Consider the following 21,511-nt stretch of genomic DNA (forward strand, 5'->3'; position numbering starts at 1 on the left):
AGTCTTCGCTATTGTAACTAGAGTTAAATGTGCTGGTACTCTTAAATCTCATGCCTGGAGACTACCTTGTTCTCCTGGCTTTGTGAACACACTAACTGAAGAAGCAGCACTATGTCTCTGACAAAGCATACTATATACCAAAAATGCTTCACAGAGATAAGCAAGCAACTCATCTGCGAAGTTAGAAGAAAGAACAAAGAGAGAAAAAGTAAAAAAAAAAAGCAGCACAGGCAAAGGGGTATATATTTTCAAATGAGGTTTAACAATAGAGAACTAATAAACTGGAGAAACATAGGAAAAATGTTCCAGGATGCTGCAGAAGACAGAGAAGAATCCAACCTAAAACTCTCCTCCAGTTAACAACCCATCTCCCAGAGTTATTATTTTTATGGTGCTATGTCTTAAGATCTTGTCAGTCCTAGTTGGGTGGGAGTGTTGATCTGCTCAAGGGTAGGAAGGCTCCACAGAGGGATCTGGGCAGGCTGGATCGATGGGCCCAGGCCAATCGTATGAGGTTCAACAAGGCCAAGTGCCGGGTCCTGCACTTGGGTCACAACAACCCCATGCAACGCTACAGGCTTGGGGAAGAGTGGCTGGAAAGCTGCCTGGCAGAAAATGGCCTGGGGGTGTTGATTGACAGCTGGCTGAATATGAGCCAGCAGTGTGCCCAGGTGGCCAAGAAGGCCAACGGCATCCTGGCCTGTATCCGAAACAGTGTGGCCAGCAGGAGTAGGGAGGTGATCATACCTCTGTACTCGGCACTGGTGAGGCCGCACCTCGAATACTGTGTTCAGTTTTGGGCCCCTCACTACAAGAAGGACATTGAGGTGCTGGAGCGTGTCCAGAGAAGGGTGACAAAGCTGGTGAGGGGTCTGGAGCACAAGTCTTATGAGGAGCGGCTGAGGGAACTCGGGTTGTTCAGTCTGGAGAAGAGGAAGCTGAGGGGAGACCTCATCGCTCTCTACAATTACCTGAAAGGGGGTTGTAGGGAGGTGGGTGTTGGTCTCTTCTCCCAAGTGACTAGCCACAGGACAAGAGGAAATGGCCTCAAGTTGCACCAGGGGAGGTTCAGGCTGGATATTAGGAAAAATTTCTTTACTGAGAGAGTGGTGAAACACTGGAACAGGCTGCCCAGGGAAGTCGTGGAGTCACCATCACTGGAGGTGTTCAAGGAACGTGTAGACGTGGCATTGTGGGACATGGTTTAGTGGGCATGGTGCTGTTGGGTTGATATTTGGACTTGATGATCTTACAGGTCTTTTCCAACTGTGATTCTGTGATATTCCAGAACTTCTGAATTATAAGAACAAAGGCCTTGAGCCTGAGAGAACCAAGATTTTACCTTCCCACTTCAGGACCAGGACGACAGGCCTTATCTGGCATGCCAGAAAAGACAGAAGAGCAAATTCTACAGCCTAGAAAGCACAGGAGGCTTCAAGTACCCCACAGGCCTGTGGCAGCATGTTTTTCATGTGCAAAACATACCATGAGTATCAATATAAATCATGATATGGTAATATTCTTTTATTAGCAATAATGGCTATTAAAATCAGTAGTTCAGCAGATACTGATCTTCCTGCAAGAGACAAAGAAAAAACAAGAGAGAAACCAAAGAATTTGATTACTAATTGAAAGTCTACATCAGTTGCTCACATGCAGATTCAACCGTTCCTGGCGCTGAATACAGCTACCTGAATCCCAAAATTAAACATATTGGTCAAAAAGATCTGTGGTTTGACCTACCTTAGGAGAAGTCTTTTATATTTTACAAAACATTAAGATACTCATTGACAAAACATGTAGTATCTAATACTGCACAGTAGGGACCGAACCGTAATCTCTGGGCTACTGATCTGCAGGACCGTAAGTTTACAGCTGGGAAGGACAGAAGGATTGGTTGTCAACTGAATTTTTGTAATAAAGACATCAAACCCCTCAATTTCTCTTGGGCCCTCAGACATATTAGCTTAAATTGTTTGTAGTTATTGATAAAATAATCAAATATGTATGTACTGATGTGAGTTATGTAAGCATACAAATGGCACGACTCCTTAACTATTATTAATACATTTTCAGTTCACCATTTACTGGTATTTAAATAACTGTTGATCTAAAGAAGTCTTGGGTGGGGAAAGCAGACTTCTGCTTTGTTTGTCTTTGGCATTTTAACTAAGAGCTTGCTTTGCACTGTCCATGATGGAATTGTACTTACCAAGAGTGCCAGCTCTCTGGTAGGACACCAATGCGTACTTCTTGTTGACAAAGCCTTGTCACAACGTACCAAAGCTGTGTCACTTTTGGGTTACAAAGGCTCAGGAAGATTAATGTTACTCTAAAACTAAGCAAATGTTTAGTTCCCTTGGTTATCCCCTTTCAAAGGAACTCAGAAAATTTATGCCTCTTGAACAACCAGTTCATACCGTGACAGTAAGAAGAGTTGCCACCTCTATGTAGGTAAGACTGTTCTGAACCTCCACGCTCATTACAAATAGGCATGTGCTTTCTTTCAAATTAAGATTTAGGGCCTGTAATTACGTCCTTTAGTCTATAATTAGTAGATAGAGCTCAATACTGATCAAGAAGTCAGCTGAATCCACAAATGGGTTCTTGAGGAAAAAATCAGAATACTCCTATGCCCTGTAAAAATATGTCCGTAATTACATTAAAAAGCATAATTCAACATAATTTGGCAAGTCATTTCCCTGTTAAATCTTTCAGGACAGAGCTGCAAACTCTGAAACTATGTAGGGACAGATGAACAGCTAAGAACTCTCCTGTCCACATTTTTTTTTTTACTCTTCATTCGGGATCAGCCACACAAGAATTTGAAAGTAATCAGTTGGTTTTGCTTCTGCAAATTTGCTTTTGCTAATATCCAGTAAAATAAAAAGACATAAACTGGAAAAATTGTAAATTAGCAAAATTGTCACTTATAAATTTGAATCTACACAACCTGGAAGGAAAGATACTTTTAATGAAGTAATGCATAGACTGCTGAGACCCCTCATTAAACTTGACCGTGAAGATGCAGTCACAGCTCCTATCAGCGAGCTAGCACTATCATCAGTCATCACTATCTCCAGTTCAGTACTACATAAATAAGGTTTGCTGTTTGAAGTGTTAAAGCTACCGTATCAAAACCTGCTCCATGAACTCACTTCAGGACTCTCACTGATTTCAACTCATTTCTTACAGAACATGAGCACAAAGCATCAAATGCTCTTTAGCCTTACTCACATGAAGATATGAATTGGAAGCACCTCCTCATGTTGCACATTGGCAGATCATTAACGATGATTACCTGGAACAGAAACTGTCCTTGAAAACATTTAATATGCTTATTTCTGCCCTTGGCCTGAACACATTAAAAAAAAAAAACAACAAACCAAACCAAACCAACCAACCAACCCTCCATTTTCCCATCTTCTCACAGAACCAAGAAGCACCTACAGATACCACAGAGAATAAATAATTGTAATTGTTACTCTAATTGCACTTTAATCTACTGTCCTGGCCTCTATCCCCTAGAAACCTCCTGGGTTTGGCTCTCTTCCCCATGTCTCATAGCAAAAGAAGCTGTTTAGAGCATCTGCCAATCTTTGAGCAGAAATAAAAATCTTCCATTATCATAGTATATAATTTATGATGTTCTCTTCCTACACCAAGATCAAGCTGCAAAGATCACTTGATCACACAACAGGAGAAAAAAATCACGCTGTGACCTCGGTAGTATGCTTGCTTCTATACCTATTTGCAAATTTTCTCCAAATTGCATTACTTTACCCACAATACTCTTCTAAACAGGGAATAATAAAGAACACATTAACACATGAGCAAGCATGAATAACAGGGTTTTTTTATTGAATGAGCAATGCTGATGACATTCAACCTTAGCTGCTAATTTTAGTGTTGAATTTAAGAGGCCCTTTACCCATTTTCTTGAATGAGATGTATTATGCACACAATAATGCACAAATGATCTATAGAGATGTTGATTATATTTTGAAAGAAAATTTTCAGTTGCAGGAAGGTAATTAAATTCTATTCCTCCTTTGCCAGGGCTGCAGCAGTATGTCTAAACTACACTTCAGTATTATTTACACAAACAGCACCATAGCTACTAATGTACTTGTGAAAGATAAAGGTAGCACCTTATTAGAAAAAAGGTATGTCCTCTTCCATGCTGGGGAAGTAGCTGTCATGATCAGCACTGTCAGTCCAAGGGAATTGCAAGCCACAGCTAGCCTCTTGTGTGCTTTGTTTAAAACGTAGGCTGCAGTGACAAGTTAAGTTGCTAGTAACACTAACAAGCAGATGTTACTCTCCACTAACCCAAAAACTGGAAAGAAGAGGGAGTATCCTCATTCCTTCACGTTAGTTGCTTACACATTAGAAAGCGTGTCTCCTTAGGCTCATCACAAAGCCAAATGTAGAGGGAGTCTAAAGCACTCTCAGGGGCCACGTTAGAGCACCCAAATTAAGGCCTTGCTGAGAACAACCCTCACCCTTGACCAGCACCCCCACCCTTGACCAGCACACAGGCTTTACCTTTGGGATAAAGAGCTGACACCGGCGGCTACACAGCACCGCTCAGCACGGCCCAGCCAGCAACACTCCCCCCCCGCCCCGCAAGTCCCCAGCCAGCCCTCTCGGTGAGGGACAACCCGAGCCACCAAGCTGCCTGGGCGGCCCGTTCCCCCGGCGGCACCACCTCCCCTCACAGCCGAGGCGCACCTGACGGGCGGCCCGGAAACCCGGCCGTTACCACAGGCGCTTGCCCTCGAGCCCTTCGCTCCGCAGGGCCGGCTGCCCACCCCACACGACCCATGAAGAAAGGCCCCCCCGGGACCATTCCGCAGGGCCAGCTCCCGGGGGGCGCACAAGTGGGAACGACGACCGAGGTAGCCCCTCTGCCGGGCCGGGCCGGGCCACGCCAGGCCGCCGCCAGCCTCAGGCGGGCAGCGCTCCGCCCCGCATCCGCGCCACGGTCGGGGCGCATGCGGACGTCACCTCCTCCCCCCGGCCCGGCACCGCCCCCTGTGAACGCCGTCGCGGGCGCTGTGCAGTGACGTCACATGGTAATGGCGGCGCCCGCAAGCGCACGAGGCGGGTGGCGGTGTTAGCGGTGGCGGCGGCCGGGGGCGGGCGGGGCTTCGCGGTCGCAGCTTCGCGGTCGCAGCTTCGCGGTCGCAGCTTCGCGGTCGCTTTCTGTTCCTCTCTGTCCTGGGGCTGCAGAGCGCGGTAAGCGCCGGGGGGGCGGGGGGAGCCCCTCGCCCCGGGGCTGAAGGCCGGTGGGGCCGCTCGGGCCTCTCGCGGGTCCCGGCAGGTGCCCGGAGCTCCCGCGTGTGGCAGCGGAGGACGTGCCGGGCCATGCCGGGCCTTTGGCGGGTGGTACCCGGAGTCGGCGGGGGCGGGAGCGCTTCGCGGCCTGCGGGGATTTATTCCGACGATTTTCGTTTTATCCCCGGAGCTGTTCCAGGAGCGAGGCTGTAGGCCTGGCCTGCTGTAGTTACATTTAAGGCCGTTCATATTATTCCCCAAAGGAAAAGAATTGTGCCGTGCGTTCCTGTGTGTTTGAATATCATCGGTGAAATCCTCGTTCTTTTGATCTGATACCTTGCTTTTCTATCCCCTATTTTGTTTTTAGGTAAAAATGAAGCCCAGAAAAGGAGGGAGATTTAAATCTTCCTTTAAATTGAAACGAAAAGGCATTGAAGTAACAGGAAAATGGAAAACTGTGCAGATCGACCCCAATCTATTTTCTGATGAGGAGTTTCGAGATCTAGTGTGCTTGGAGGAACTTACAGAGTACAAACTAGTAAGTTCTTCCGAAGTGGGGAAAGTAAAAGAGAAGAAGAGAAAGGCTGAGAGTGTTTCTGAAGAAGGCAACGAGGAGGAGGAAGAACCTGTCGTCCCTCCCAAAAAGAAAAAGAAAAACAAAGATTTGAGAAGCAAACCAGATAAAACCAGTGATCCTAATGCATCAGAAGTTGATGTGCCAGTTGATAAAGAGACAGAGTGTAATGAAATAATCGAAGCGGCAAATTGTGAGGACCATGGACATGTGCCTGAGAGCACTTCAAGCACAAAAGATGATCCAAAGAAAAAGAAAAAAAAGGTAGCTAAAAATAAGGCTTCTCAAGCTCAAGAAGCTCTTCCATCAGTAAGTACTAAAAAAGTTAAAAACTGGACAACAGAAGTTTTATCTGCCTCAACCGATCACAAAGCTGATGTGTCTGCATGGAAAGACCTGTTTGTACCTGAACCAGTGTTGCAGGCCTTGAGCTACCTGGGGTTTAGTGCTCCAACTCCTATTCAAGCCTTAGCCTTGCCTTCTGCCATCCGGGATAATATGGATGTTCTTGGTGCTGCAGAAACAGGTACAAATCTGTTAAACTGGTTGTATATGCTGGGAGCTTCCCATCTCCCCTCTTTAAATGCAGTTTATTGTTACAAGTTTTTATATGTAGCAGAAGAAGCATTTATATGTAGGAGAAGAGCTTGTATCTTCTCCATGTCCAATACATTAGTGATGATTCATTGTGAAATATTAAAACTTTGTAACTTATAAACACAGGATATTACATCTTTACAAAGTACAGTGTGCAAAGCTTTGAAGTCTCAACGAGTTTTTGTGCTTTTGACAGAAGTGTCTTTTTCTGTTTTTTCTCAAATTGTTTCCTATTTTTGGAACTGTAAGGTGATATACACTGCAAAGGGCAGAATTACTGAAACAGAGTCATGTTCCAACAGCCTAACTTCTGTGGATGTTCCTGTGCCAAGGCAAAGCAGAGAACTAGGTTCCTCTGAAGATTATTCAGTTCTATCTTGGAGTGGTTGATAAATACGAGGCACAGCGTTAGGCATTGTGAATATGGCCTAAGCCTTTATCATAGCAAAACAGGCCCACCCTGTGCCCTGTCTCTGGGGTTGGCCTGTACATTGTCACCAGCCCTTCTCACTGCTTGTGCTTGAAGTATTACATTGATCCATTAACTGGAGAGGTACTGTCTCTTGTTCAGCTTGTGATCAGCTCATGCCTTTGTCTTTGGGCATTGCTAGCCTTTGTGAAATTTGTTACAGCTTTTTTTTTTTGCTTAAACACTGCTGTAAAGTCTCAGAGCATTACTTTCCCTCTAACTTTTTTTGCTGCTCATACCTTTGGAGTTTTGTCTTTGTTAGCTGTGCAACATTTTTTCCACATAAAAACTAAAAATAGGAAGCACAATTGGAAGCTGGTTGGTTTAAAGCCATCTTTTGCATTCTTTTAATCTGTTCCAGTTGCCTTATCTCACTGCTTGTCTTGTAAAGCCATTTACTGCTCTTGAGCTTGAAGGTATAGTAACTAATAAGATACACAGTCATTTGCATTTTTATTTTAATTAGAAGCTAGGCTGGTGCTATTAGCTTTAATAAGATTAGAAAACCCCGCAGGGAGTGTTTTCGAAAATGGAACTGAAAATTTTAATGGTGTTTTTGTGCTGAAAAAAAGTGCCATTTTGGCAGTGCTGGAAAGCAAATCCCTCTCTAGCTGCAGAATGGAAAGTACCGTTGGTGGCAGGTTGTGTTGTTGCTGTCTAATTTTACATAACCCTGAGGTAGCAGGGCTGTGTTTTGCTCATTTATTTTCTTCTTTCGTGAAAGAAAGCCATGTTCTCTCCAGAGAGCTCAGTGGGTCGTCGATATTCCCGTAGAAACTTAAGAGATGATGTGGACAACTCTCTGTTAGGAAGTGCTGCAGCTGGGAGAGGCTGAAATTCTCCAGTTCTTTTTTCTACATCCTGCAGCTTCCCTTAGCATTGGGCCTGAGGGAGGCAGGTGACGGGTGAAACAACTATTCATCATCCCTTTTTGGTAGCAACATAGGGGAGAATGGCAAGATTTTGAAACGGCGGTAGATCCCTGTGGAGATCAGATGCAGGGAGTGTCAGGGCTTGTTGTTTCGCAGTGGATCTAACCAGTCCTGTTCATTACCACGTAGAACTAGTGAAATTTTTGGTTAAGGAACCAAATTTTATGTCTGTAAAATCTTACAATCTAAAACCATTCAAAAGAGCATGAATTAGCTTGAGCTGTAGTATCTGGGGGTACCAAGATACACTTTTCTCCTGGTTTTGCAGGCCTGGCTATGGTATGTGGTCTGTGTGTTGTGAACATAACATGCCCTGTGAGGTGATTATTTTACTTTGTGGGTGAACCTAAAGCCTGCAGAATAGTCCTGATTATCACAGCCATAATCTAGCTGTGTGTAGTACTGACGTTTGCACCAGACAAATTGCATTACATTTAATTCAAGATCAGCAGTGTTCTTCACCTTAAAAACAGATGTTCTGGTAATACAGAATCTTATTGTATAAGTGCTCTGCAAATGCAGATTATAAACATTTTCTGCTTCAAGTGCAGAAGTCAGAAGAGACCTCCCAGATATGCAGAAAGGTGGCAAAGTGGATAGGAGACTTTACAGCACTAGTGGTCAGGATACTGGGCTTAGCTGTTTATTAACTAATATTAAGGTTCTCCCCTAAACAGAGAAAATTCTGTGTTGCTGAATTTGGCAAACCATTATGGGTTTGTGATATGGACAAACGGTGCTCAAGGGATTGAGATGAGATTTCCAGAGGACTGCTTCCCAGCAGTGGCCTATTACAGGAATGGTGTAATAGTGTCTTGTGCTCTGGATGCTGCTTTTGTGATCAATTAACTGATATTTATAAGAACCTTAACTGGGGTGGATGTGCTACCAGGCTTCTCCTAACATCTTTATTAGTGACGGATAGTTCAGAAGGGAATATGTGGCAGGGATGTGACTTGCAGTTTGGTACAGTGAACCACTGAAATTAAAGTTAGGGGAGCATTTTTGTATTTGACAACCCCCTTCTCTCCAAAGCGGATTATCTGTTTTAAACCAGATTTCTGTGTTTTGATTATAAAAATGTGAGCTGGTGATAGACCAGGAAATTAGACAGTGGAGTATTTCAAAATACAGTTTCTTAGAAAGTTGTAAACACAGTACTGTAAATTGAAGATGGAAGCGAATCCTTCAAGTATATTCGAGTTTGTCCTTGGCCTCGTTTGCTATTCCTTTATTTGGAGAACATTGATCAGAACTGTCAATTAGGGCATGGTATTCTCCTTACGGGCATGCAGTTCTTTAAAAATATCTTGGCTGCAGCTTTTAAAAACCACTTTCAGAACAAATGAATCTGCCTGACCTGCTAGAGATTGGAAAAATACCTGTTCCCCAGAAAGTATGCTATTAGTGACTTCAAGGAGATGTATAAAGGAAACAGGAGAAAAGATGCTATTGCTGCAAGTTTCTGGTCCTCTAAAGATAAAGAGTTTGTGTCTGTTACAACTGTATGTTTTAAGAACAGTGTGTGATTGGCTGTTGCTTTTCTCATCTTTTCAAATAAATTACTTGTCCGTCTGTATTATTATTCTTGTTTGTTTTTTTAGGAAGTGGCAAAACGCTTGCATTTGCAATTCCAATGATTCACTCTGTGCTGCAATGGCAAAAATCAAATAGCTCAACAGTCGGAAATGACAGTGTTTCTAAAGAGTCCCATCAGCATCATGATGAAACAAGATGGGAAAATGAGGATGAAGCAGAAAAACTAACCCATCAGCAGTTTGAAGATAGTGGAGATGAAGATGATGCATCTTTCACAACAGGCTGTGTGAAGGTGCTGGAAAATTTTGAATTTGATTCCGGTGAAGAGACACATACTGTTGGCTCCCATAAAAAGAGACCTCTTTTAGGACTGGTCCTTACGCCCACAAGAGAATTAGCTGTACAAGTAAAACACCACATTGACGCAGTTGCAAAGTTTACAGGTACGTCGGTCCCACGGGCCATGTCCCAGATTACGCTGGGTTTGGATCTTGACATTAGTGTTGAACCAGAATGTGTGCCACGGTTTCTTCTGCATCATAAAATTGGGATGGCTTTTGAAGGGTTAGGGTTCATAGTCACTAATACTTGAGAAATGCATTAAGATTCTTCAGTGAGATGCATGTGGAAGTAAACAGTTAATGTGGGATATTTTGTTTTAAAATGTTTCTTCCTTCAAATAGCTATTGTCTTGTGCTTTAGCAACACTGAATCAGTACTAGATATGCAGCCACAGCTAACTTTGTCCTGGGTTTGGATGATGTAGGTTATATATAAAAAATCATTTAATTATATATATTTTTATATATGTATATTTCATAATTTCCTTTTTTGACAGATATATCAATCTATATAGATAACATAGATATAGATATACCTATGTATATCATTTTGCTCTATCTATCAAAAAAACAAATTACGGCCATAAATTTTAAGGGTAGAAGGCATTGCTGGATTGTCTGACTTCTTACAGCAGTCAGGCCACAGCATATTACTGGGTAACATGCCTGATGAAAGCAATTCCATCCTGTTCCTTTCTCTTCCAAACCAGAGGTCAGGACATCTATTAAGTGAATGATTGAGGATGTGAAACTGTTCAAGATGGGGAGAGTTGGGAAACAACTCCCCACTTCTCCAATAGTAGTAATTGTTTATTTATTGAAGAGGATGTGTAGCGCAGTGAACTGCTTTTAAGCACATCTTCCTTTGGTGTCTATACATCCTGCTGTGCTCATCAGCCTACAGCTGATTACAAGGCTAGTTTTAACTCCTAGCCTGAAATAATCAATTTATGTCACTACAGTTCTGATAGGAGTAGTGCTATTTGTGTGTGAAAATCTGATGCCCAAGTGATGTATAGTTGCTGCAGCAGGAAATAAAATATGTTTTGATGTGGGCTTGCTTTATTGTCTCAAACTCACTTTGAAAAAAATCCCCACCTGGAATCATGGGGTTCCACAAGTAGTAGGGAAGAGAGATCTGTGATAGCTTGGATACTAGAGGAATCTTGCACAGTAGCATTGAGTTTGTCATGGGCCAGCATATTCTTTGAAGAAGTAGGGTGAAATAAGCCGTGTGTGGAGTCTGTGCTTCCAAAGGTAAACTCCTTTTAATACCTGAGCAAATTGCTTAAAGCTAACTTAGGGTCTCTGCACTACTGTGCAGTCCAAAGAATCATTAATTGGGAGTATTCTTGTTAGGATTGCTCATAGCAAATAGGCAGTTATTAGCAAGACAAGCATTTCTCAGTCTTATTCTTGGAGGGGCCTGGTGGTTATTCATGTTCATGCAGATGTAATTGACAAAACATGAGATTCTGAAGTACAGGTAAACAAAGCTAACAACTATGGAGGACCTACGTGATTCTTCCTGCTATTGGAAGACTAAAAGAAAGACTACTTTATTTTTGGCATCTAACTGTAATGAGGATTTTTCTGTAAAATTGAGGGCATTGCTGCATGTTCAATGTTGTATAAAACCCCTGAAGTTCCCTGACCAAAATGTTTGCTGAAAGTTGCAGTATAGACTTTTGAAAATACTTCTTTGAGTGGATGTATGTAAAGACATTCACTGATAAATTAGTGAGATAAAAACAATTATTTATATGTTTTAGGCATTAAGACTGCAATTCTAGTTGGAGGCATGGCTTCACAGAAGCAAGAACGTGTGCTGAATCGAAAGCCAGAAATTGTAATTGCAACCCCAGGCCGTCTGTGGGAGTTAGTTAAAGAGAGACACCCACATCTTTCAAATCTTCGGCAGCTCAGGTAAAGGTGCCTTTTAGACTAACTGCTGGATGCTGAACTGGGCAACATTGCATACTGATTGTGTTTACTAACTGATTAAATAATTTAGACTGTGTAAGATCACTTATTTCTTTTCAAGAGTGTTTTATTGAAATGCACAGTGGTTATATTGATGGAATGAAATGTCAAGTAAAGCCAGTAGCAAAAACCTTATTTTTCCTTTAGAAACCTGATTTTTCAAAAAGAAATGTGGAAGGCTGCTGTAGCTACCCCAGCATACCTGGTGTTCATTTGCGGTTTACATGCAGAACTTCCCTTATGTGTTCAGCAGGAAAAGTTCTTTTGAAGTGTATCAGATTTGTATTTATCTGTACAAGTGTATTTTTACTGTGTGTTTCCTATTTGACAGGTGCCTTGTGATTGATGAAGCAGACCGAATGGTTGAGAAAGGTCACTTCTTAGAGCTGTCTCAGTTGCTGGAAATCTTAAATGATTCACAGTATAACCCTCAACGACAGACTTTTGTTTTTTCTGCCACTTTGACTTTAGTCCATCAGACTCCCACAAGAGTTTTACAGAAAAAGAATGCTAAAAAGATGGACAAGAAGACGAAACTAGAATTGTTAATGGAAAAAGTAGGAATAAAGGGCAAACCCAAAGTGATAGACTTAACAAGGAAAGAGGCTACTGTTGAGACTCTCACAGAAACCAGAATCCACTGTAATACAAATGAGAAGGACTATTATCTCTATTACTTCCTTCTCCAGTATCCAGGAAGAACCATGGTCTTTGCAAACAGCATAGACTGTGTAAAACGCCTCAGTTCTCTCCTCACAATCTTAAATTGTGATCCTCTTCCTTTGCATGCCAACATGCACCAAAAGCAAAGGCTGAAAAACCTGGAAAGGTTTGCTGCGCGAGAGAGGTGAGTTGATTTTCTACTTCCTAGTAGAGAGGAAAAGAAATTGTGTAAAGGGTAGTGGGGACAGGAAACAGCTCTGTTAGAGTAGGAGCAGGTTGGGGGAGTTAGCTGGGGATGCAAGTTCCCTGTTCACGAGTCCAGGTTATTAATGATTAAGGATGAGGTTTCACAGGATGGTTGAGGTCACAAACTGGAGCAAGTTCAGTGGAAGGCCACCAAGATGGTCAAGCAGCACTTCCCTGCAAGGGGAGAGGCTGAGCCCACTGGGTTGACACCACCTGGGAAAAAGACTTTGTGGGGACCTAATGGGAGCCTTCCGATGTCTTAAAAGAAGGTTAACCAAGAAGATGGAGCCAGGCTGTTCACAGTGGTGCGTGGTAGGGGGATGAAGTGTAAGAGGTGGAAGTTGAAACGAGAGATTCAGGCCGGGTGTGAGAAAGAGCTTTTTCCTCTGTGAGGACAGTCAGGCATTGGAACAGGCTGCTCGTTCTTGGAGCTTTTCGTGGCTCAGTTGGATAAAGCCCTGAGTGACCTGGTCCAACCTTATAGCTAATCCTGCTTTGAGGAGGAGGTTGGACTAGAGACCTCCTGAGGTCCCTTGGAAGCTGAATTATTCTGTGGTCTGGCAGCTCATTGCTGCTGAAGGAGGTGTCACTTGCCTTGTTTTCAGCCATATGCTTTTATAACCATCCTGCACACCTCTCTGCCCCTGTGCCCTGGCTCTGCAGCTCATTTGATCCTTCTGTAAATTGGTTCATCTCACTAAGCCATCAGAAAACTAACCACTTTTTGCTGGGTTAGGGTTTTGTTGGTTTAGTTAGATGAATTAGCTTCCTGAAGGTCAAGGTATCCTAGAGCAATGCAAGAGAAGGGGCAGTTGTGACCTTCAGCAGCAGTGGGCAGTCAGATTTACCCAGCTAGGCCTGTCCTGCCATTGTAAGAATTACTGTTTCCTGCTGGCTTTGGGATGGCCTTTGGGAGGGGTTGGTGATCTCAGTACTTGTGTACTCCAGAAGCCTCACGTTTTAGTCCTGCTGTGAAGTGCTGCATGCTGTCTGACTGCGTGGGAATTTTTACCTTGATAATAAGACTCAGGCAGGGAGAACAGAGGTTGAATTGCCGTGATAGATCTGCAGTATCTCTTGGCAAAATGTAGTATCGATAGCATTGGCCTAGGCCAGAAGGGGCATTTTCAGAGACTGCAGATTTTCAAGGCCAAAGGAAATCTAGGAGATCTGTCACAGCCTTCTGCAGATTGCAAACCATAGAACTTTCTGTTTGTTTCTCCTTTGAACTGTGTATGCAGTCAGATGCCATAAAATTTTTAAAAATTCCTGTTACCTACAAGTAAATAATTTCAGTTGCTGGGAGATTTATTTAAAAAGAATTGTTCCATACCCTATGGAGTCTTTTGTCTCTGTAATAGACTGTTTATATAAAAGAATTACTTTTTTGAGTAGTTCATCATTTCTAGGGGTAAGGAGAAATACTATTTGTCAGAACAGAATCCCTCCCTTTTATATTTCTAGCTTTCAGTTTACTGAGAGAACTCATTTGAGTGCAACTTGGTAGAAGATATTTCAGCCTCAAAAAGCTGTTAATTAAATCTATACTGTTAATAATGTATTTTTGTCAACTGGTGAAACTTGTAATAACCTTTCTGTCCTGCCAAAAGATCAACTGTGTTGTTAATGGTATGGTCATATCAAGCTAAAGATATTTTTAAACCCAGCCTGAGCAGAGCACTGAGAAATGTAATGAAGGGGAGCATACCCCCCTGCCAGGTGGTTGGATTAGGTCATTGAATAGTGATTTGCACTAAGGTTCCTGTGAACTGGGAGAGAACAAAAGCATAGGAAAACAGGATCCAGCAAGGTAGTGAGTTTCTTTATTGGAAACAGAATAGACCTGCTGAAGGTAACATTTGCATTTTTTTCTTTAAGAATTGCTGTTTCAAGACTGCCTCTGGCAGTCAAGTTTCAAGACTGCCTCTTGGCTATCGTTTTCTGTAAGGGCAAACAAATAGCATATTTCCAGCAGATGATATAGTACAAATCTGTTCCTTAAATTGCTGTGGTAGAGTTCTAGGTCACTGTATTTTATGTTCCTTGGCAGATGGTTTACTCTTCAATTTCATGTTCATTAAATATTACCATTTTCTCAGCTGTGTCCTCCTGACAACAGATGTTGCAGCTCGTGGTCTTGATATTCCCAACGTGCAGCATGTCATCCACTACCAGGTTAAATATTTTTAATGTTTTTGCTTTTACTGTTCTGGTTTTGAAATAAGCTTTTGCTGATCCAAACCCTGAACGCAATAAAGCTGTGATTCTTGGTCCTGTGTGTAATATAGTCCCGAGTACAGAGATTTAATCATTATTGATTTAACTGTCCTGTAGTGCTTTGTACTTAAGGATCTCATTGCTGTAGTGACTGACTGTGGTAGGTAGCACTTCATGAATGTGTGATTATAGACGAGAAATGACATAACAGATACAATTATCCTTACTTGTTGCTTAACTTTAATATCCAAAGTTGTCACATGACTCAGCCCTATAACTCTTCTCTGCTTCTCTTTTTCCTGCTTTGCAAATGAAATGACAGAGGTTCAGAAGTTAGGAGAGACTCAGAAAAGATTATGCAAGGAAGAATACTGGACCAGAGAACAAAAAGTGTCTCCAGACATCCATCTTTTACTTTTATCTTCAGCTGTGTTACAGCTGTACCATGTGTATTTAAAAAAATATTTTCTGGCAACCTCTTGGCTAAAGCATGACAGGTGGCTGCTAGCTTTCCATGGCCAGCTTCATGGTTTTTCTGAATATTTGCAGGTCCCTCGTACTTCTGAGTTGTATGTACACAGAAGTGGCAGAACAGCCCGAGCTGCCAACGAAGGCCTTAGCCTATTGCTGATTGGCCCTGATGACTTGATCAATTTTAGAAAAATTTATAAAACGTTGGAGAAGAGTGAAGAGCTGCCATTTTTCCCAGTTGAAACCAAGTACATGACTTCTATCAAGGTAAAGAAACACAATCTCTTTGCAGCCTGAGTAGTTGCTTGCTTACTTATATTACTGCATTACCCATCACATTCTTTCCACATTTCAGATGAAATTTACTCTTCAGGACGTGGATTTGAAAATTGAGTTAATCACACTATCTTTTTTTAAGCAATATTTGTGATTTCTCCTCAATAACTGGCCCAAGAAGGGTGTTCAAATAAAAACATCACTTACACTTTTCTTGCACTTTGTTATGTAGAGCTTTTCATGACTAGATTCCAAAAACGGTTTAGGGAAGTGAGTATATTTTGTGGCTGGGGCGCTGGGATGGCTCTGTTAAGTACGTTGGTTAAAGCCTCTTGTGTTAAGAACAGTCTAGAGAACAGTAGCAGGTCCAGGGATCTTCAGTGGTCTTCATCTGCCTCTTCTCAGTTGAAGTAATGAGTTCTCTGCTTTTCTGAAAGTTCCCTATACTGTGAGGCCACAACTGCCACTGAACCCTGTCAAACCAGGTATGTTTACTTTTTCTAGGTTATTGCCTGTTTTAAGGAGAATTCAGTCATTCACTAACTCAGAAGATAGCCAATGGTTAGGATTTCCCAAACAGTGTATTTTAGAAAGCATCTAGGCAGATTTTTGACTTCTCGAATAAAGGGCCATTTCATGTCTCAGCATTCTCTTAACAGTTTGGGTGACATCAGCCATGTAAAATGGGACGTATTTAAATACTGCATTTGAAAGGAATCCACCTGGGGTTGGAGTGTCTGAATATTGCACAGTCACTGAGAATGGGAGAAAAATGCAAGCACTCAGATAATGCAACAGATATCTTCCTTAAAGTATTGTGGTTCATGCTTATCCAGTTGGCCCGGACTGAGCCCAGGGTCTACCCCTGTGGCGACAGCGGTATCCTCGCTTTGCGAGTAATGTCAGCAAGTTTCAAAGCCCAGGCTTGCTGCAAAGGGGGTATTTAGCATGAATCTTTTAGCAGATGGAGCCTTCTGAAAGAGGAAGAAAATCAAATAAATGCTTGCACAGAATCAGTTTTCTGTTCTTGGTGGTAACAAAGAGAATTTTATTTTTTTAATTCTTTTTTTCCATCTTTCCCCTCCGCCCTTCTCCACCTGCCAAATGTTTCTGGTTACTAAAAGAAATCTGTTGTTTTTAGAGTGTTTCTTCAGAGGTCCCTTCTGTGTTTCTTGATAAGTAGCTCTTGGCTCTTACAATCCTCTATCAATTAATGGGCAAATAAATATTGTTTCCTCACTTAAATTTTCCTGCCACCATCTCACGATCTCTCCTATCCATAATAGGACTCCTCTCCCAGAAGAAGTCATCTTTGTAATTGTAATTACAGGACTCCAGCCTCCTAGGCCCTTCACATGGTCAGGTCTCATCTACGCTTTACCCTAGGCTTAATCACAAAGCCATTGTAGTTGGGACTAATACTGCTGCTGGTTCTTTATGTCTGTCCCTTTGGCACCTCCTTCCCTGGTTCTGCATGCCTTCATTCAAGTTCAGGAAGAGCCTATTGAGAGGAATAGAATTGGTGAACCAGGGTAGAGGAGAGACCAAAAGAGGACTCAAGTTTTACAAAGATGGAAAAACTATTTAAAATTTCTTGTAATGATCTAAGGAGAAGTGTCTGACTTGTGTTATTAGTCAGCTGTAATTTAATTTCCTCTCTTTCTCTGCGTTTTAATTATCCTGGCAGTTCTGGCTGGTGCTGTTACTGTGTAGCACCAGACTGTTCTGTTGGGGTGGCCAGGGTGTCCTGCACAGGGTTTGTTTTGTGCAACCGCAGGCACATGACAAACAGCAGAACTTGCTGTTGACTTGATTATTATTTACTGTGGGTGCAGATTTTCTTTCTTTAATGAATTATTTAAGACAGCTTGACCCAGCTGGAAGACTGCAGGTCAGGTTAGGTTTGCTAGACACCTTTGTTCCACCTGTGTGCAGCTGGGAAGAAGGACAGCACATTTTGTCCTGTGCCTAAACAAGATCAGGTGCATTTCTGAAAACATGAGTAGCTTCTTCCATATCGTATGCAGGAGCTTACTTCTTCAGAGTGGGATGAAGCTAACAGCTGTCCCTTATTGCTGAAACTGGTAACTTTAAGATCCAGCTGTACTATGTAAATATGTAACTTGGAAATGATTGGTATCTGAATCATGATTTGTCCTTGATGTCTCTGATGTGTTTGTCATGATTCGTTTAAAGAATGAGGAGTTAACATTCAGGCATGTTTAATAGTTGAGATGTTTCAGAAGTCAGATGCTATCATGGATCTGAAGAACGAAAACACTTTAGGAAGTGATGACATGTCTTTATTACGTGCAGCATCTGCTGGGACAGCAATAGGGAACAAAAGTGTCTCTGCGCCTCCATTGCATTGTAATGTATGCTCTCAAACACTGATTCTGCTAAAGTGCCCCGCATTTAAAACTGATCGTAATGTCTGAAATGTACTTCTGTTGCAGGAGCGGATGAATTTGGCACGGCAGATTGAGAAGACAGAATTTTTCAACAGTCGGGCAAAGCAGCACAACTCCTGGCTCCAGCAAGCTGCAGAGGCTCTTGAGATTGATCCTGATGATGACATGTTTATGGGCAAGTAGAAATACTTGTTTATGAATATGCTCAGTTGGTCCCATAGCACTGGTGTCCAGAAGAAGCCCCACCATGGCAGAGGAACTCTTAAAACCTGCAGGGCAGAAGGGAAAGGAAAGGATTGTCATTACTTAGTACATGGTGTTGCTGGTGTTTTCAGGATGATCGTGCGGTAGATAGTGCTGGAGCTGAGGGAGTGAGGTGTGACAATTCTGGCAAGTCGCAGACAAGTCCACATGTCATAGGACAAGAACTGTTTAGCTTCTGGCAAACATTTTAGGACGTACTGGGCTGTTAGATTACCCTACTTGAGTCTTGCCCCCTCTGTGTCAAAGAAAAAGCTCCACTTCTGCTTATCTCTCCCACCCTGCTGTAGACAGGCAGCAGGACAGGAGCCTGACAGTTCTGCGGGGGAACACCCAGGAAATACTAGCAAACATCAAAAATTTTGTGAGCCTTATGTAGGTTGAGTTGTGTGGGTTAAATGGCCAATACTTACATTCAAGTTGCTGAGGTTTTTGGTGGTGTGTTAGAAGTAAACAGTTTCTTATATTTTTAAAATTAAATGTTCTGTAGGCTGTTACTGAGAGAATGTGTAGGGCTGTGCAACTACAGGTGCCTATTAGTTCAATGCCATGAAGCTTTGCACAGCTTAGATGCACTGTAAAATGCCGCATTGTGTTCAAATTTTAGGAGCCGAAGGTATGATTTCATACCAGTTCTTTGAAGGCTTGCTGAATAGGGGTGCTGCCTGGGTCACTTCAGCTTAAGCTGTCTCTAACCTGTTAGCTGCTAAATGTGCAGATGTCTTAATTTTGAAGCATGTTCAGATTAATTTTTTTCTTTCCTTTATTCATGGCTGGACTAGCTTGTTCTTAACCACTTTGTAAGCAAGCACTAATTGTCTCTGTCCAAACTATTCAGGAGCGCTCTCAAATAATTAGCACTGTGCTGTCTTGTTTTGACATAATCTGAGTATGCTGTGCTTTGAAATGAGTTTCAAAACAGCACATCCAGTCCAAGTAAGTTGTGGCTCTCAAGTGAAGTGCTTTGTAATTGCCACCCAGAATCTTGCCAGATTCATGCTTTAAAATGTATTCAGTCTCCGAGTCTTCTGTAGCTTGTTGGAGACCAGTTAAAATCTCAGTCATTCCTCCCATAAAAGAAATGCCTCTTCCACTGTTACAGAGGATTTAGTAATGTCCTTTCAATTTGCATTACAGCAACCTTGATTTCATTTATTCTCTGCGGTTCAGGCCTCTGACCATATTGACCATCTCCCATCTTTTCTATGCCCTTCTTTCTCCTATGTTATTAAATCTGAGCACCTCACATGTTTTTTTTGTGTAAGGCGGAGAGGGCTTCCTGCAGCATGTAGAAAGTAATGAAATACACAAAAGAAGCTTCTGCCTGAGCTAGAAGCCCTGGGTTAATACCTTATTTTCTGGGCTCCCTTTCCTTTTGTTCCCAAGTCTGTTCTGGGTTGAGAGCTAACTGAATGATTTAGCAGAATGATCCCTGGGGTATAGTTACTCAGTAGTCAGGATTCTTCTTGATCTTGTTATCTTGTGGACAGCCTGGATGATCTGAAAGTGTCACAGATGACTGGAAGACTGTATGGGAGGTGAGTGACCTTGTTAGAGAGAGAAAGATGAGATTAGCATCTGCCCCTAGCACTACAAAAGCCTGGTGAAAGAGGCCAATGCAAGTTCTTCTCGTGTTGTAACATTCTGTATCTTTGATTTCTGCCCCAAGGAAGAAAATCTAGTGAGCAAGAAGAAAGCCAGAAGCAAAAGATGCTGAAGGGGATGAAAAAACAACTAAAACATATGTTGTCCCAGCCACTGTTTAAAGTCCTTATGAAAACCAAGTACCCAACGCAGTCTGGAAAACTACTCCTGCCTCAGACATCAGTGGGTATTTCAGAATCTGCTCTGGGTACCGTGTCCAAACAACAAGCTAAGAAGAAGAAATCAATGAAATTAAATTAGATAACTGAGCAAGATCACTCAGTGCGACGGAAGCAAGGACAATCCTTATCAAGGCTGTCAGTGCTTAAGGGGGAACTCAGCTAGAAGACACGTAGTATCAGAGGACGTTGCCTGTGTCTTGGTTGTGCAGTCACAAAGCAAAATGTTGATTTAAAGGGCTCTGCTAACATGCTGTTAGTTACTGTTGGATCTTGTCTTGGATCTTGTTTCCTTACCTTCTTACTTATTTTTTCTTACTCTCCGTATTAATAGAAGTTTATTAGTTTCAAAATAGTTCTGTTTATTATTCCTTTTGTGAGACGGGTAAAAGTTACTGGGTAAAATTCACTGTAGGCATACTCTAATGACAAAACTTGGTTTGAATTTTAATGTCCTCAAAGGACAGGGGAAGGTAGGCTGTATAGAATCTGAGTTGGTGGTAACGGGTGGTTTGGCTTTTACTGCAGCCAGTTCAGTGAGAAAGGCAGCAAATATAGGTAGTGTTACCAGCAGGTTTACAAGTCTGGTTATGGAAATCTCTCCCAATTTTCTTTCTCCTCTGATAATATTTCTCTGTTCTATTCTCCACTGGGTCTAATTCCTTTAGTCCAGTATTAATATGTTTTAGAATGTGTAAAAAAATTCAAGGTGACAATGGGCCAGGACTGACCTTCAGAGATGTGTAGAGTTTTGAGGAATAAGTGTTGCTACTCAATGTTTTCTTAATTAATATTTGGAGTTAATTCTGTGTTGAAAACATGTTAGAACCATGACCTATGCTTTAATGGAAAAGATGATGATGTTGTGAAATGTCACTTTTGAAGAGTTCTTCCTGATAATTACACTTTTAAATCATTTTAACCTGACCTGGGTAAATAATTTTTAAAACTATTTTTAAAATATATCAGAAAAATATATTTTGAATTTTTGTTAAATTATATCTCTATAAAACCCAAAGCCTGTGTCTGTTTTCAGTCACTTGAGATTTCTAAATTCCTTAATAGCTGATGCCCTTTGCACTTAAAATGCAAGGAGAGGGGAAAAGCACCTAAAAGGTAAGACGTAGCAGTGGGATCTGTATTGGTGGGAGCACAGGGAACCTTCACCTGCCAGCTCTAGATTGGGCTGACGTTTTGTGTCTCATACAGTATAGAACCAGTGTCACTGCTGTGATAGGAGGTATCAGTTTACTCAGATAGTCAAAGAGAAATTTGCCTATGGAGTTGAGTGCTCCCTCCAACCACTTACAGGTTGTGTGAGAATAGCAAACTCTTTACTCTTTCATCTATGTGTAAATAATTGAAGGCCCCCCCTACTCCCCCATCTCTGGAGGGCTTTTCGCTTGCTTCATTGCATTACTGAAGAAG

At 42.1% G+C, this 21,511-nt stretch overlaps 1 protein-coding gene across 1 annotated transcript; it reads left to right on the forward strand.

Moving 5' to 3' along the window:
- The first annotated feature begins 5,542 nt into the window (after positions 1 to 5,542).
- Positions 5,543 to 21,021, forward strand: DDX24 (DEAD-box helicase 24). The gene is made up of 8 exons (XM_059819424.1): positions 5,543 to 6,380; positions 9,457 to 9,834; positions 11,505 to 11,658; positions 12,047 to 12,562; positions 14,724 to 14,799; positions 15,391 to 15,579; positions 18,045 to 18,178; positions 19,934 to 21,021. Exons 1-8 carry the CDS (start codon positions 5,654 to 5,656, stop codon positions 20,163 to 20,165), a joined length of 2,406 nt encoding a protein of 801 aa, XP_059675407.1. The 5' UTR covers positions 5,543 to 5,653; the 3' UTR covers positions 20,166 to 21,021.
- Positions 21,022 to 21,511: the final 490 nt, after the last annotated feature.

The sequence above is a fragment of the Gavia stellata genome, chromosome 7 (assembly GCF_030936135.1).
Source record: "Gavia stellata isolate bGavSte3 chromosome 7, bGavSte3.hap2, whole genome shotgun sequence".
In the NCBI taxonomy this organism is placed as follows: Eukaryota; Metazoa; Chordata; class Aves; order Gaviiformes; family Gaviidae; genus Gavia; species Gavia stellata.

Bases quoted from the DNA above. Each gene is read 5' to 3' on its own strand.
- DDX24 (XM_059819424.1), top strand. From the start codon at position 5,654: ATGAAGCCCAGAAAAGGAGGGAGATTTAAATCTTCCTTTAAATTGAAA. The intron at 12,563-14,723 runs GTGAGTTGATTT...CCATTTTCTCAG, and splicing joins AGGTTTGCTGCGCGAGAGAG to CTGTGTCCTCCTGACAACAG. The intron at 14,800-15,390 runs GTTAAATATTTT...GAATATTTGCAG, and splicing joins AGCATGTCATCCACTACCAG to GTCCCTCGTACTTCTGAGTT.